Source organism: Hemiscyllium ocellatum, chromosome 31 (assembly GCF_020745735.1).
Source record: "Hemiscyllium ocellatum isolate sHemOce1 chromosome 31, sHemOce1.pat.X.cur, whole genome shotgun sequence".
Lineage (NCBI taxonomy): Eukaryota > Metazoa > Chordata > Chondrichthyes > Orectolobiformes > Hemiscylliidae > Hemiscyllium > Hemiscyllium ocellatum.
The window spans coordinates 3,387,522-3,404,059 of NC_083431.1; the positions used below are offsets into that span (position 1 = coordinate 3,387,522).

The window sequence follows — 16,538 nt, forward strand, 5'->3', positions numbered from 1 at the left end:
ACACAAAGCTGGCTCTAATGATGGGCTGATTATGGAGGGATGTTATGGAGGCAGAAATATGCCATGTTAGTAACGGTGTGAACACATGGTCAGAGGCACACCCCAGGCTTAACGTGACACTGAGTTCCCAAACACAATGACTTCATCTCAGACTGTGATTTGAGTAGAGGCGCAGTTAGTTTCTCATGAACAGAATTTGAAGTGGGTTCTGAAAATTGGCCATTTTTCCCAATATTTAATTGTAGGGCATTTACAAGCAGGCAGTCCTGGATATCGGATATGATTCTGGCAGTGGGGAAATGGTAAGGGACTCAACATGGCAGGTCTGGGGGTGAGCTGGGAGCTGGGGAATGAGCTGGGTGCTGGGGGTGAGCTGGGTGCTGGGGGGTGAGCTGTGAGCTGGGTGTGTGCTGGGTGCTGGGGGTGAGCTGGGTGCTGGGAATGAGCTGGGTGCTGGGGGGTGAGCTGTGAGCTGGGTGTGTGCTGGGTGCTGGGGGGTGAGCTGGGGGTGAGCTGGGTGCTGGGGGTGAGCTGGGTGCTGGGGGTGAGCTGGGTGCTGGGGGATGAGCTGGGTGATGGGGGATGAGCTGGGTGCTGGGGGATGAGCTGGGTGCTGGGGGATGAGCTGGGTGCTGGGGGTGAGCTGGGAGCTGGGGGTGAGCTGGGTGCTGGGGGATGAGCTGGGAGCTGGGGGTGAGCTGGGTGCTGGGGGTGAGCTGGGAGCTGGGGGTGAGCTGGGAGCTGGGGGTGAGCTGGGAGCTGGGGGTGAGCTGGGTGCTGGGGGTGAGCTGGGGGCTGGGAGTGAGCTGGGAGCTGGGGGATGAGCTGGGAGCTGGGGGTGAGCTAGGTGCTGGGGAATGAGCTGGGTGCTGGGGGTGAGCTGCGTGCTGGGGGTGTGAGCTGGGAGCTGTCTGTGCACGTGGGAAGACTAACAGTTTGCTTTCGGATGATGATGTTGCTGAGGTTCAGTGTAGATGGGAAACGGAACCAAGGAGAGATCCCTGGGGTGGGGACAGCAGAGAGAACGGGGTGGGAGCAGGAAGAGACGCAGCTGCAGGCTCCAGCTCTGACCAGATCGAGGAGGATGGACCTTCTCGCTGCCCAGGCCTGCATTCATTGTCCAGAAGGCAGTTAGGAGTCAGTCTCATTGCCGTTGGTCTGGAGTCACGTGTGGGCCAGACCAGGTAAGGATGGCAGCTTCCTTCCCTAAAGGACATTAGTGACCCAGATGGGTTTTTCCTGACAATTAACAACGGATTCACGGTCTTCATTAGATTCTTCCATCCACATTTTTTACTGAATTCATCTGCTGTGGTGGGATTCAAACCTGGGTCCCCAGAACATTAGCCGGGTCTCTGGTTTAATCGCCTGATGATAATACCATTACGCTGTCGCTTCCCCTAAGTTCTGCTAAGAGCCATTTCAGTGCAGTTGCAGGGACAGAAATCTGGATTAAAATATGGAATTCTGGGAAAGGTAAGTCCAAATTTGGGAGGTTTTGATATGGACTGAGGGGGAAAGATGGGGATGTTGGAGATGGAGCAGTAGTTTTTAAGGGTGGGGTTTGAAACGAACAGGGTCAGTACCTGAGGAGAGGGAATAGTCTATAACTCAGCGAACATTAAAAGACATTTCTACCGACTGAGGGGTCCGAACTGATAAAGCACAATTTGGGTAGTGTAAGTACCAAATCTGTAGAAGGAGGGGTAGAATTATCATTGTGTCAATTAACCAAAGGTTAGGAATTTAAATTGAAGGAGAAATGAATGAAGGGAAAAGGAAGGACACTGAACGACAACAGCTTAATAAAGAAAATCAGGAAATATTATGCTGGGTGAGAGATTTATTAAAAGCAGGGTCTCTCTCTGGTTTTGCAGTTTATTGAGGCTGTATGAAGCTCTATTCCCTATGTCACTGGTAACATCAACCAAGATGGATGCTTCTCTTCATCGTGCTGGGGATCTCACTGGGCTACATGCTGTAAGGAAGGCCCAGCTGGTGTTTTAATCCGAAAGTAGGTGTCAACATTGACTCAATGTCCTGGAAATGGGAGGCAGCTGAGGCAGAGTTTAGAGGGGGAGGTCCTGGGAGGGTTTGAGGCTGTCATAGCATTGACTGCCTCCTCAGTAACTGACACTCACCACTGTCAGGATCAGGACAGAGAGCATCCATTGGCTGGGAGACAGTGAAACACCACCCTCACCTGTTATCCACCAACCCTGGCCATTCTCGGCAGATTCAGTTCCAATGACAGTTCCTGGTGTCTGAGTTATTATTGATTACAGAGAGTGACCTGAAAGGAAGGCAAATATTTTTAAAAATGAAACAGAAATGTGCAGGTCTCTAATAGAAAAGCAGTAACTAACAGAAAGTAAGTCCTGCACTGGTTTCTGAGTGACAGCATGTTCCAACACATTGGCTTCATCTTGAACCGAATCCCATCACAGTTGCCTCCTCTCTGTCACCTTGCTCTGAATCTCCCAGTTCCGTATTTCTGGGCCTTACAGATGTTCTACCTGATGTGTCCTGGCCAATGAAACCACCCCATGTCTACAGCACGTTGTCAGGTTTGATTGGCCGGTGAGTCACCTTCAGTGTGGATGGTCTCTTCATTGCTCATGGCCGCACCGGCCTGGGCCTGAAGGGGAAGTGTAGGTCCCTGTGGTGACCCCATCCCAGCCTGGGCCTGAAGGGGAAGTGTAGGTCCCTGTGGTGACCCCATCCCAGCCTGGGCCTGAAGGGGAAGTGTAGGTCCCTGTGGTGACCCCATCCCAGCCTGGGCCTGAAGGGGAAGTGTAGGTCCCTGTGGTGATCCTGTTCTGTTGCCCGGACTTTCACAAGGGTCAGCGTCAGAGCTCTCCAGGTCACTGCCTTGGCTCTCCCCAAACTCCAAGATGGTAGGCAGGTTGCTGTGCTTGGGGCTTCGCCTCCGCAGGTTGACCAGGAAGGGCTGAGGCAGTGAGTAGATATCAACATTGTTACCCAGGTCAATCCAGGTGATACTTGGGAACTTCTCCAGGTCCTTCAGTGTTTCTGTTAGCTCCCTCAGTATGCCCCTGGTTAGCTTGTTCCCGTTCAAGGACAGGCTGTTGAGATTTGGGAGTGAACTGAGGGTTGGCAGTAGTTGTAGGAAACCTTCATCGGTCAGTTCAGTGAAACAGAGCTCCACGTTGCTGATCAGCTCCTGATTCTGCTGCAAGTACACAACCGCTCGGTCAATATCCCTGGGCGTCAGGGTAATTCCAGACAAGTCCATGGTCTCATTGGCTGGGCTCCTAGACAGGACAGCTTTCAGACTGGAAAAAAAAGATTGGCAATCAGGAAATGTGAGGGGAAACCATGCATCCTGTTCAAGGAGCCAATAACTAGGTCAATGGATTAAGTGAAAAACTATTGGGAAAGTATTGGGCCGCATCAGTAGGTGAATTGGCCATGCTAAATTGCCCATAGTGTTCAGGAATGGATAGGTTAGGTGTATCAGTCTGATGTAAATGTAGGGGAATGGGTCTGGATGGGTTACTCTTTGGAGGGTCGGTGTGGACTTGTTGGGCTGAAGGGCCTGTTTCCACACTGTAGGGATTATATATCTATGTCATGCACGTTGAGAGACAACAAAATGCAGACGCTGGAATCTGAAGTAGACAGGCAGAAGGCTGCAGGAACACAGCAAGCCAGGCTGCATCAGGAGGTGGAAAAATCAATGTTTCAGGTGTCAATCGTCCTGAAGAAGAGATACACCTGAAATGTCGACACCTCCACCTCCTGACGCTGCCTAGCTTGCTGGTTTTTTCCAGCATCAAGCACATCACCTAATCTTTCCTGTCACAGACTCTCCTCCCCCATTTGAATGTAACGTAACTGTAGTGGGGATAGCTACCAATCCTGATCCAAACAGCAAAACACTATGAAGCTTTCTCCTAATCACTACCACAACACCAACCCTTCAGATATTGGATCCCTTTGCATTACAACAAGACTGGTTCCCAATATGGAGGCAATGGAGTGTCAATGGGAAGTGATCATGTCTTATTGATGAAGGAGGGGGAAACCAACCACACTGAATCCACACTCAGTCCATCTGGAGGCCAGAGCCAGGTCAACTGACCTATCATTGGACAACAGAACACAGACCCAGACTTTAGATTAGAGTGGTGCTGGAAAAACAAACAGGTCAGGTAGCATCCGAGGAACAGGAAAAACGACGTTTCAGGCTAAAGCCCACTCTAATCTAGACTCTGATTTCCAGCATCTGCTGTCCTCACTTTTGCCTTGAACACAGACCCAGGAGCAGCTGAAAACATTATTCAGAACCAAATGGGATTTGAAGTGGAAAAGAATGCTGCTTATTCCCTACAATATCAGGCCAGGAGCAATCAGCCAGAAAAGGGTTTCTCTGGTGGGACAGAAAGTGAGGAGCGACTGCTTACTCCTGGTGACCAGATTATGTCTGATCTGTGTTGCATTTTTAATTCCACTGTTTTCCAGATATATTGATGAATCTGACTAGTTGGTTCACACAGACATACTGCTCCAGTGTTCCTCAGTGGACAGTTTCTTTCTTGTTAACTTAGTTTGGAAGTGTGCACTTTTGTTACTCAGCCATGGCCTGACTCACATATCCAAAACCCAAGGAACAAACAGCTCCTGTAGGAGCTTCCCACAGTGGCAACAATACCCAGGGTTCGAGAAAGAGAGAGAGAAAGAGAGGGAGAGAGAGAAAAGGAAAGAGGAAAAGAAAGAAAGAGAGACTTTGAACTGAGGCTGGATTGACAACTGAAAGAGGGTGAGTCAGTGAGTGAGGCTGTACATAGCAACTCTTAATGATATTCTCTCCAGACCCATACCTGAAGTTGTTTCTGAGTCAGGGTTCAAATCTCACTCCAAGGTTTGAGTGCATAAAAACCCCACAGTCCTCCAGGGCCATGTGGGGGGGGGAGCACTGCACTGGTTAAGGTGCTGGCTCTCAGGTGGACTCACCTGATCTCACCTGTGGGTGTAAACGGTCAGGTGGATGCACGAGATGCCTTGACTCTAAGCAGAAGATGAACAAAGAAGATCTTGGTTCTCTGTTCTCCGAGCCAATACTCAGCCCTTAATGAACATTACCAAGACATGGATTAATCTCACCATTATCACACTGTTAGTCACATTGAGAATTTCAATATGTTGGCAGAATTCATGTTAGTCTGAGAAACTGACAACCTGAAGCAGAGGTCCAGGGTGAGGGTATGGGTTTAGGGTGAGGCTGAGGGGTGGAGGGTGGGGATGAGGGGTGAAGGATGTGGTTTGGAGTGAGAGATGGGGATGAGGAATCGGGGGAGAAAGCCAGACCTAATGGAACCCACGATGAGGGAGCAGCTCAGGAGATATCACAGGAGTGAACTGGAAAGAGAAAGATGGACACTTGAGTGCATCATTGTTAACATTAAAACCTGTGTGAAACATATCCCATGAAATAAAAGTTAGCCCTCACCAACGGGAATGCACCAAGATTGAATTTTGGCACAAATTCAGATCAATAAAATGGTTAGGTTTTCTCTGTTGTGAGACACTCCTGCTCTCAGTGCCTGCTAACAGATACTGATGAAGGGCTTATGCTCGGAACATTGATTCTCCTGCCCCTCTGATGCTGCCTGACCTGCTGTGCTTTTCCAGCACCACACTCTTCAACTCTGATCTCCAACACCTGCAGTCCTCACTTTCTCCTGCTAACAGACACTGTCTAGAGTCATAGAGCCCTACAGCAGGGAGACCGGCCCTTTGGCCCTAACAGGTCCATGCTGACCAGAATCTCCATCCACTCAAACCCCATTTCCCTGCACTTGGCCCATATCCTTCCAATCCTTTCCTATCCATGTATTTGTCCAATTACTTTTTAAATGTTGTTAATGTACCCGCCTCAACCCCTTCCACTGGCAGCTCCTTCCATATACGTACCACCCTCTGGGTAAAAATGTTGCCCCTCAGGTTCCCTTTTATTCTTTCCCCTCTAACCTTAAACTGATACCCTCTAGTCCTTGATTCCCCAACCCTGGGAAAATGACTGAGTGCATTCACCCTATCCGTGCCTCTCATGATCTTACATATTTCTATAACAGCCCCCACTCAGTCTCCTACCCTCTCCAGCTTGTCCAACCTCTCCCTGTAACTCAGACCATTGAGTCCAGGCAACATCCTTGTAAATTTCATCTGCACTCTTTCCAGTTTAATAATATCCTTCCTATAGTAAGGTGACCAAAACTGAGCACAATACTCCAAGTGCGGCCTCACCAACATCCTGTATAACTGCAATATAACTTCCCAACTTCTATACTCAGTGCTTAAAGTCTGGTTGAAGATTTGTAGCTCGAGTGTCCGTTGTGGTTCTGTTCACCGAGCTGGAAGTTTTTGCTGCAAGCATTTCGTTCCCTGGCTAGGGAACATCATCAGTGCTATTGGAGCCTCCTGTGAAGCGCTGCTTTGATGTTTCTTCCGGTATTTGTAGTGGTTTGTTCTTGCCGCTTCCGGGTGTCAGTTTCAGCTGTAGTGGTTTGTATATGGGGTCCAGGTCTATGTGTCTGTTAATGGAGTTTGTGGATGAATGCCATGCCTCTAGGAATTCCCTGGCTGTTCTCTGTCTGGCTTGTCCTATGATGGTAGTGTTTTCCCAGTCAAATTCATGTTCCTGGTTGTCTGAGTGTATGGCTACTAGGGATAGCTGGTCATGTCGTTTTGTGGCTAGCTGATGTTCATGGATGCGGATTGTTAGCTGTCTTCCTGTTTGTCCTATATAGTGTTTTGTGCAGTCCTTGCATGGTATTTTGTAAACTACGTTAGTTTGGCTCGTGCTGGCTATTGGGTCCTTTGTTCTAGTGAGTTGTTGTCTGTGCCCATACTCAGTGCCCTGACTGATGAAGGCCAATGTACCAAAAGCCTTCCTCACTGTCCTGTCTACCTGGGCCTCCACAGAGAATCATGCACCTGAACTACAAGCTCCCTCTGTTCCACCACAATCCTAACGCCCTACCATTCATCATGGAACTCCTACTTTGATGTGATGCAAGACCTCCCAATTTGAGGGGTGTACTGATCGGACACTGATGTCACAGTGTAAAAAACTTGAAAGAACTGTGGATGTTGGAAATCGGAAACAAAACTAGAAATTGCTGGAAAAGCTCAGCAGGTCTGGCAGCGTCTGTGGCCAGAAATCAGAGTTAACATTTCAGGTCTGGTGACCCTTCCTCAGAACTGAGGGTGGCTTGGAAAATGTTGCTTTTTATGCAGAAGATGGGGTAGGGGAGGGGGGAAGGAGTAAATAATCGGGAGGGATAGTGTCCAAAAAGAGAGAAGAACAGTCGAACAGACAAAGGAGTGGGTAACAATCTGGTTGGGAGGGCGAGTAGCTGTTAATGGGGACTAGAGTCGAAAGTGTGGTGCTGGAAAAGCACAGCAGGTCAGGCAGCATCCGAGGAGGAGAATCGACGTTTTGGGCAAAAGCCCTTTCATCAGGAATGAGACTCGGAGCCTCAGGAGTGGAGAGAGTAACTGGGGAGGGGGGGTGGGGGGGTGTGCTGGGAGAAGGTAGTTGAGAGTGTGATAGGTGGATGGAGGGGAGGGTAAAGGTGATAGGTCGGAGGGGAGGGTGGAGTTGATAGGTGGGAAGGAAGATGGACAGGTAGCCCAGGTCATGAGGGCGGTGCCAAGTTGGAGGGTTGGAACTGGGTTAAAGTGGGGGAGGGAAAACGAGGAAACTGATGAAATCCACATTGATGCCCTGAGGTTGGAGGGTCCCGAGGTGGAAGATGAGGCATTCTTCCTCCAGGCATCGGGTGGTTAGGGAGTGGCGACGGAGGGGACTGTTAGTGACTAACGGTAGACAGTGTCACTATGTTGTTTGTCACTTTGAAGAAACCCCCCGACTTTTCTGGATGTATGGGATAATAAAAGGCCTGCTAACATTATCTACATTCAGAATTGTTTTGATGCTGCGTTGCAGTTTGAGACTGGTGGGTCTGTATGCTGCTAACCCTCTCCTGTTCCAGGGGACAGATTGCCCTCATTGTTTGATCAGTCAGGGGGGATATTCCCTGGATATTGAAGGGCAGCTTTCAGTTCAGCTTCTCTGGAACATCAGGGAAAGGGTGAACTGTGCAGATCCTGTTGTGTAAGTTGAAACTGGGTGTAATGATATAATCAGGTCTGAGTCCAATCTGGATGCAAGGTTGAGACTGAAATTGTTGGCACTTTTCTGTGTCAGGCTCTGAAATATATTTGCACTGAGGCTGGGGTCAGGGTGGTGAGACAGGAGAAGAGACTGGGGATGAGGGGAATGTGTTTATTAGAGCTGAGTTTACCCTCTCTGCCTGGGCATTGCAGCAGTTTCTAATGGAGTGCTGGAACACAGGGACCTCAGATACAAGGTGGCAGAATAAACCGAGGAAGGGGAGTGTACAGGATCCTGGCGTCATGAAAGAGGAACAGTGTGCAATAGGGAGGACAGGACAGTGTATCACGTTGTTTTAACAGCAGGATGGGATTTGGGAAACCACAGCCCATACCATACCCTACCCTTTAAAGATACTGAGCCCCTCTCACACTCCCTACCCCCCAGATGCTGGGCCCCTCTCCCACCCCATGGCCCCTCTTAGAGCCCAGACCCTTCTCACACTCCCTACACCTGGTACCCCGGGCCCCTCTCCCACCCTGTAACCCCCCCCCCCAGACCCATCTCCCACTCCCTACCCCCCCAGACCCCGGGCCCCTCTTACACTCTATTCCCCCCTGACCCCATATCCCCTCCCACCCGTACCTCCTCCAAGATACTGGGCTCCTCTCGCCCCCTGTACACCCCCCAGATCCCGGACTCCTCTCCCACCCCGTACTCCCCAGACCCTGGGTGATGACATTCCTTCCTCCCATGTGGGACACTGTTTCGGGTTGCAGGTGACACTAAGATTGGTGGATAGTGAAGGGGACTGTCAGAGAATGCAGCAGAATATGGGCAGATTGGAGAGTTGGGCAGAGAAATAGCAGACAGAGTTCAATCCAGACAAATGTGAGGTGATGCATTTTGGAAAATGCAATTCCAGAGTGAACTGTAGAGTAAATGGAAAAGTCCTGGAGAAAGTTGAAGTACAGAGAGATCTGGATGTTCAGGTCCATTGTTCCCTAAAGGCAGCAACACAGGTCAGCACAGTGGTCAAGAAGGTAGATGGCATGCTTTCCCTCATCAGGTCATGTTACAGTTGTATAGGATTTTAGTTTGGCCACATTTGGAATACTGTGTACAGTTCTGGTCGCTACATTTACCAAAAGGATGTGGATGCTTTGGAGAGGATGCAGAGGAGGTTCACCAGGATGTTGCCTGGTATGGAGGGTGCTAGCTATGAAGAGAGGTTGAGTAGATTAGGATTACTTTCATTAGAAAAATGGAAGTTAAGAAGGGACCTGATTGAGGCCTCCAAGATCATGTGAGGTATAGACAGGGTGGATAGCAAGAAGCTTTTTCCAAGGGTAGGGGGACTCAATTCCTGGAGTCAGGAGTTCTAGGTGAGGGGGAAAGGTTTAGGGGAGATATACGTGGGAAATTCTTTACGCAGAGGGTGGTGGGTGCCTGGAATACATTGCCAGTGGAGGTGGTGGAGGCAGGAACGATAGGGTTGTTTAAGATGTATCGGGACAGCTACATGAACGGGCAGGGAGCAGAGGGATACAGATCCTCAGAAAATAGGCGACAGGTTTAGATCGAGGATCTGGATTGGCACTGGCTGAAGGGCCTGTTCCTGTGCTGTAATATTCTTTGTTCTCTATGAAAGTCCGTCGCGGTTCCTGCTTCAGAGAGGTAGCTTTTCTGAGGGAGGGATTCTTGTGGGAGCAGGGAAAGAGGCTAGACCCTGGAGTGTCCTGGGGGAGGGACTTTAAAGGTGATTGTTATTGGTTAAACTGAGTTTATTACTTCTCCTGCAATATGGTATAATGACGGAGAGGCCCGTTTATAATTCCCAGACTCTGTATAACACAAAACAACCAGATTTTTATTTCCAAATTTGTCCTGATGAACCACCCGTTGTTGCAGTCTGGAGCTGAACCCAGGTTGAGAAAGAGGCCGCTCCAATGTCACCGCCTCCCCCCAGCCCTCAGGCAACAGGGATTTAGTAAAGACCTACTTTCACTCAAATCATTAAATGTTTTGTTGATGACGAGAGGATTGGGGAGCATTGGTCTGGCCACTAACTGGATCTCTGTGGAATTAATTCATCATTGAAATCAGAGTGAGTCACGCAGTTCCATCCACACACCAGCGAGTCGTGCTGGGAATGAGCTCTGTTATGCTGCTCCAGCCTTTTAATCATCACCAGCAGCAAAGGGGCCAGGCCTGGCTCTAACACAGGAACAAAGCTCCTTGTGGATCCAGCTCCCTCAATCATCTCCAGACCCTGCAATCCAATTCCATGGGAGTTCAGAGTCTGATCCAAGAAAATGTCTCTTTTCCTTTCCAATGTGTCGAAGAAGCTTAGAATTCAGAGTGGCTGTGTTCAAACTTGCTTTCATCATCCGGGTGTCGCTGCCAGGGATGGCTTTTAATACCAGTCTCAAGTTCTCGTTTTCCTCACTCAGGTATTTATTGTCTGGCCCTAGAGCCCAGTGAGAAGGTGATGATGAACTGTCTTCTTGAAATGTTGTCACCCTGGGGTACAGAAAACCCCACAGTGCTGCTATTAGGGAGGGAATTCAGGATTCTGGCCCAGTGACATTTTAATGGAACACTGCTCTGATTCCTAGTCAGGATGGCGATTGGCTTGGAGGGGAATTTGCAGGGACTGGTGTTCCCATGTACCTGCTGCCCTTGTCCTAGAGGGGGTGAGTTTGGAAGGAATCTCAGTGAGATGTTACAGTGTACCCTGAGGTGGAGGCAGAGGATTGAGTCCATTAGAAGATGGCTGTCCCACCTCAGAGAGCCTCCTCCCTCTCACAAACCTGGCAGCATCCTGCTATCAATGCCCCTGTCCCCTGGCAATGTTCTGTCTGTACCCACACCCCAAGGACCCAACATCCTCCACCTTCCAGAGAGAGCCTCACCACCACGCCTCCCCACCCCCAGCAGCCAGCTGCCCTCCACTCAGGAACACTGCTTACTGAAATGTTAATCTCACCAGATAAGATGATTAAATGAGCAGGTCAGCCGAACGACTGAGGATTAGTCTCAGAATGTTTCTCCTCGAGTCACAGACTCTCTGAGTTCCAGTAAATCCCAGTCAGGAGACAAGCTGGTCTGGCTCCAATTTGCTGTGATTCATTGGGCACAACGCTGCCAAAGCAGATTGGTCCGTAGGAGCCCTTAATCCCTTGGCAATAATCAACTCAAAAATATATCCTTCTCGAAACAAATGCAGTAAACAGTCAAGTTTATAAAACACTTCATTACATCCCAGAAACACCTCCATCCACATGACACACAATCCCCCAGCTACAGGGTTGAGGCTCCATCTTGGGGTTTATAATCCACACAAGCATCTCTCTGCCCATTACCAAATCCCTCTCCTCAACTGCAACAACAACCTGCATTTGCATAATGCCTTTTGCATGGCAATACTTCCTAGCTGCCCTCAGCTGTGTATCTCTCTTCAATTTAAATGTTTCTGCGCATGTAGCACCACACATTGAATTCTTACGTTGTAAACAAATGTGGTATCTACTTTGTACACAGTATGATCTACCAAAAGCAGACGAGGACCTTGCTAAGATTTTAAAATATTGACTCAGTAAAGATATTAATTATCGATGTTAACACTGAAAATGACCATAACTTTAGTTACAGCCCTGTTCCCTAGGATTGGAGTGTTACATACAGTGGTGGGTGGCATTGAGGGCTATGGGGGAAAAGGTGGGTGGGTGTGGATTTAGAGATTCAGGGAAATGGGGTGTGGATTGAAAGATTCGGGGAGGTGGGTGTGGATTGAGAGATTTGTGGAGGTGGGTGTGGATTGAGTAATTTAGGGAAGTGGGGTGTGGATTGAGGGATTCGGGGAAGTAGGTGTGGATTGAGGGATTCAGGGAGGGGGTTGGTTAGTGGGGATTGAGGGGTACATGGTCATTGAGGTTGTGGGGAGAGGGTGGGTGGGTTGGGTGATGGGCTATGTGGAGAAGGGTGTTTGGGTCAGACAGGACAGCAACACGGTGTTGTAACGCTCTGAGATTGAATTACCAGGCTTGGGGTTTCCGTTTCATGAGGCCCTGAGGTCTCCACTGCGAGTGGGGGCTGAGGTGGTAAGTCAGCTGTCTGCAAACCTTCTCCATGGCTCCAACAGCGTCTCCTTCCTGAAAACAATCACACGGTCGAATAGTCAACAAGGGAGCAACTCAACAACTGCCAATGTACAGGCCAGGGACTTGCTGGAAACAGAGAAAGAGAATCCCAGTGTGTCATCTGAACATCTCTCCCACTGAAGCCTGGTGATGCTGGAGTTAATTGGGCCTGTCAAGAATGAGGCCAGTATGTTGGTGAGACTATAGGATGCAGAGATGGGTAAACAGAGTTATGGATGGATCAACTGTAATCTTTGTAATACATGTATCTTCTTAGTTTTCTGTATTTTTGATGGTGGACTAAAATGGAAAATGATCAGTTTTAACAAGGCAACGATTGTTGAAAGATTACTTTTGTAAAAGCAAGTAGCTGTAAATGCTGTCCACACAGCTATTTGTCCAAGCAGCAGGCGACAGTCTCGTTTATCATAGAGTTAGAGAGCCACATAGTATTACAGCACAGTAACAGACCCTTTGGAACAACTTTCCAAAACTCAACTAGTCCCACTTGCTTGTATTTGGCCCATATCCCTCTAAACCTTTCCTGTTCATGTACCTGCCCAGGTGCCTTTTAAATGCTGTAATTGTACCAGCCTCCACCACATCCTCTGGCAGCTCATTCCATACACATAGCACCCTCTGTGTGAAAAAGTTGCCCCTCGGCTCCCTTTTATATCTTTCCCCTCTCAACTTAAAACTATGCCCTCCAGTTTTGGAATCCCCTACCTTGGGCAAAGACCTTGTCTGTTTACCATATTCATGCCCCTCATGATTTTATTCACCTCTATAAGGTCACCTCTCATCTGCCGACGCTCCAGGAAAAAAAGGCCCAGCCTATTCAACCTCTCCCTACAACTCAAACCATCCAGTTCTGGCAACATCCTGGTAAATTTTTCTGCATCTCCCAAATTTAACAATACCCTCCCAACTCCTATACTCAATGCTCTGACCAATAAACACAAGCATACTAAACGCCTTCTTCACTGCCCTGTCTATCTGTGATGCCACTTACAAGGAACTATGTACCTGAGCTCCTAGGTCCCTCTGTTTGACAACACTCCCCAGGGCCCGACCATCAACTGTGTAAGTCCCACGCTGGTTTGTTTTAACAAAATGCAGCACCTCACATTTATCTTAAATTAAACTCCATCTGCAACTCCACTCCTCAGCCCATCGGCTCATTTGATCAAAATCTTTTTGTACTGTTAGATCACCATCTTCACTGTCCACTTCACCATCTATTCTGGTGTCATCTGCAAACTTACTCACCATGCTTCCTATATTATCATCCAAATAGTTTATAGAAATGACAAACATCAGTGGGCCTTTGGCTGGCAAGAGGTATCTGTTCTAAGGGAAGGTGACAATGATACGGCCGGCTGACTGTGCTGGCTCACAGGGAGGTGTACGGACTGGGCGTGTGAATGTTCAGATCAGAGGAATTGGATGTCAAGAAGAGCAGGAGCTGTGTTTCTGCTCTGTAGTAAAACGTATCTCCAGCCTGAAGGCAGGTATTTATTTCCCCTCATCATTTGCTGTAAGCTGTGGCTCTTAATTAATAATTCATGGTCCATTACAAATGTGAACCAGTCACCCTGTGCCTCCTGCTAACAGGTGAAAGCATCTGGAGAGGGAAGATTGAGAAGCAGCAGCATCTGATCAACAAAACAACAACTTTTGAGTCATATAGATATACAACACAAAATCAGACCCATCGGTCCAACTCATCCATACTGACCAGATATCCTAAATTACTCTAGTCCCATTTGCCAACATTTGGCTCATATCCCTCCAAACCCTTCCTATTCATATACCCATCCAGATGCCTTTTAAATGTTGTATTTGTACCAGCCTCCACTACTTCCTCTGGCAGTTCATTCCAAACACGCACCACCCTCTGTGTGAGAAAGTTGCCTCTTAAGTCCCTTTTATATCTTTCCCATCTCACTTCAAACCTATGCCTTCTAGTTTTAGACTCCCCTACCCCAGGGAAAAGACTTTGTCTATTTATCCTATCAGTGCCCCTCATGATTTTATAAACCTCTATAAGGTCACCCCTCAACCTCCAACACTCCAGGGAAAACAGCCCCAGCTTGTTCAGCCTCTCCCTGTAGCTCAGATCCTCCAACCCTGGCAACATCCTTCTAAATCTTTTCTGAACTTCCGATAGGAAGGAGACCAGAATTGCACACAATATTCCAAAAGTGGCCTAACCAACCTTCTGTACAACATGACCTCCCAACTCCTGTACTCAATACTCTGACCAATAAAGGAAAGCATACCAAACGCCTTCTTCACTATCCTATCTACCTGAGACTCTACTTTCAAGAAACTATGAAACTACACTCTCTTTGTTCAGCAACACCTCCCCAGGACCTTACCATTAAGTGTATAAGTCCTGTTCTGATTTGCTTTCCCAAAATGCAGAACCTCACATTTATCTAAGTTAAATTCCATCTGCTGCACCTCAGCCCATTGGCCCACCTGATCATGATCCCATTGCAATCTGAGGTAACCTTCTTCACTGTCCACTAACCCTCCAATTTTGGTGTCATCTTCAAATGTACTATGTTCACATCCAAATCATTTCTATAAATGATGAAAAGCAGTGGACCCAGCACTGATCCTTGTGGCACTCCACTGGTCACAGGCCTCCAGTCTGAAAAACAACCCTCCATCACCACCCTCTGTCTTCTACCTTTGAGCCAATTCTGTATCCAAATGGCTAGTTCTCCCTGCATTCCATGAGATCTAACCTTGCTAATCAGTCTCCATGGGGAACCTTGTCGAACGTCTTACTGAAGTCCAAATAGATCACGGCTACCCTCATCAATCATCTTTGTTATTTCTTCAAAAAAACTTAGTCAGGTTTATGAGACATGATTTCCCACGCACAAAGCCATGTTGACTATCCCGAAATCAGTCCTTGCCTTTCCAAATACAAGTAAATCCTGTCCCTCAGGATTCCCTCCAACAACTTGCCCACCACCGAGGTCAGGCTCACCGGTCTATAGTTCCCTGGCTTGTCCTTACCACCCTTCTTAAAGAGTGGCACTAAGAAAGAAAAGGTCGAGGGGTGACCTAGTAGAGGTTTTTAAAGTGATGTGAGGGTTTGACACGGTAGATTTATACTGGAATTGAATGCCCTCCTGTTTGGAAGTGAGGGGTCACAGGTCAGAGAGGCCCAGAGGTAAACCTTGTTACCCTTCTCAGTGAGGGGAGTGGGGGTTTGTTTGAAGAACTCGATATTAGAAATGAGGAGGGGGGGTGGTAAACCTGCTGCAAGCAAACAGCATCCCCACATGTCCTTGCTGGTGTCCCCCCCCCCCCGGACCACCGCACCGTGACTCCCACTGTCCCCACCTGTCCTTACTGGTGTCCCCCACCCCCCCCCCCCGGACCACCACACCGTGACTCCCACTGCAGCCTGACTCACCTGTGGCCTGGGTCCCTGGCAGGAGCATTACTGGCAGCTGTGCCTAGACCTGCTGGCACAGTGAGCTGCCAGCCACTGGGGAGGAGGGGATATCGGCTATGGGCTCCCTGATCCCAGGGAATGGCCCCACTGCCCCACTGCAAGCCAACCCAGCAAGTGGGAGGGAGCAGTGAGATTTCTGTCTTTCATCCACCTTCCAGAGAGGAATTCTTTCCATGTGTGGGAAATGTGAGATCATCAATAGAAAATCGTCATCAATATATCTAGTTGGGAATTCAGGAGGAACCCCTTTCCCTAGACAGTGCCGAGAATGTGGAACTTGCTCTCACATGGTGGAGGTAAACAGCATCAACATATTTAAGGGGAAGCTGGATGAAGGAGAAGGCATTAGCAGGAGATGCTGATAGGCTGAGACAGAGAGGGTGGTCGGAGAAAGCCTATGTAAAGCAGAAACATCAGTCGGCAGCAGTTGTGCTGAACGGCCTGTTTCTGCGCTGGAGATGTTCTGTAAAGTTGAAGAACAGCACTCCCTCTGTGCCTCGGTTTCGGTCTAAGCTGTCATTTAATGGGTTAGCTCGAAGTCAAAAATCCCAGTCCCAAGACTCGAACATATAACAATCTCAGTACTACGCCAAGGGAGAGCTAAATTGTTGGAGCTAAATTGTTGGAGTTACTGTCTTTCACATGCGATGTTAAATTGAGACTCCAGCCAGTCTCAAAAGCAGAGCAGGACAGTTGTCCCTAGTGGTTTAGCCAGTATTTATTCCAAAATCAATCTCACTAAAACAAAACATATGATCTAATTGTGATGATATTG

At 48.5% G+C, this 16,538-nt stretch overlaps 1 protein-coding gene across 1 annotated transcript in view; it reads right to left on the reverse strand.

The window, feature by feature from the left end:
* Positions 1-656: 656 nt before the first annotated feature.
* The window catches only part of lrrc75a (leucine rich repeat containing 75A), a 61,049-nt gene continuing 45,167 nt past the window's right edge, over positions 657-16,538 (reverse strand). The window contains exons 3-4 of the mRNA XM_060848274.1: positions 12,185-12,297; positions 657-3,296 (exon numbers count right to left, since the gene is read on the reverse strand). Coding sequence (XP_060704257.1) covers positions 2,564-3,296; positions 12,185-12,297 — 846 coding nt within the window. The 3' untranslated portion in view covers positions 657-2,563. The remainder of the gene's footprint in view (positions 3,297-12,184; positions 12,298-16,538) is intronic.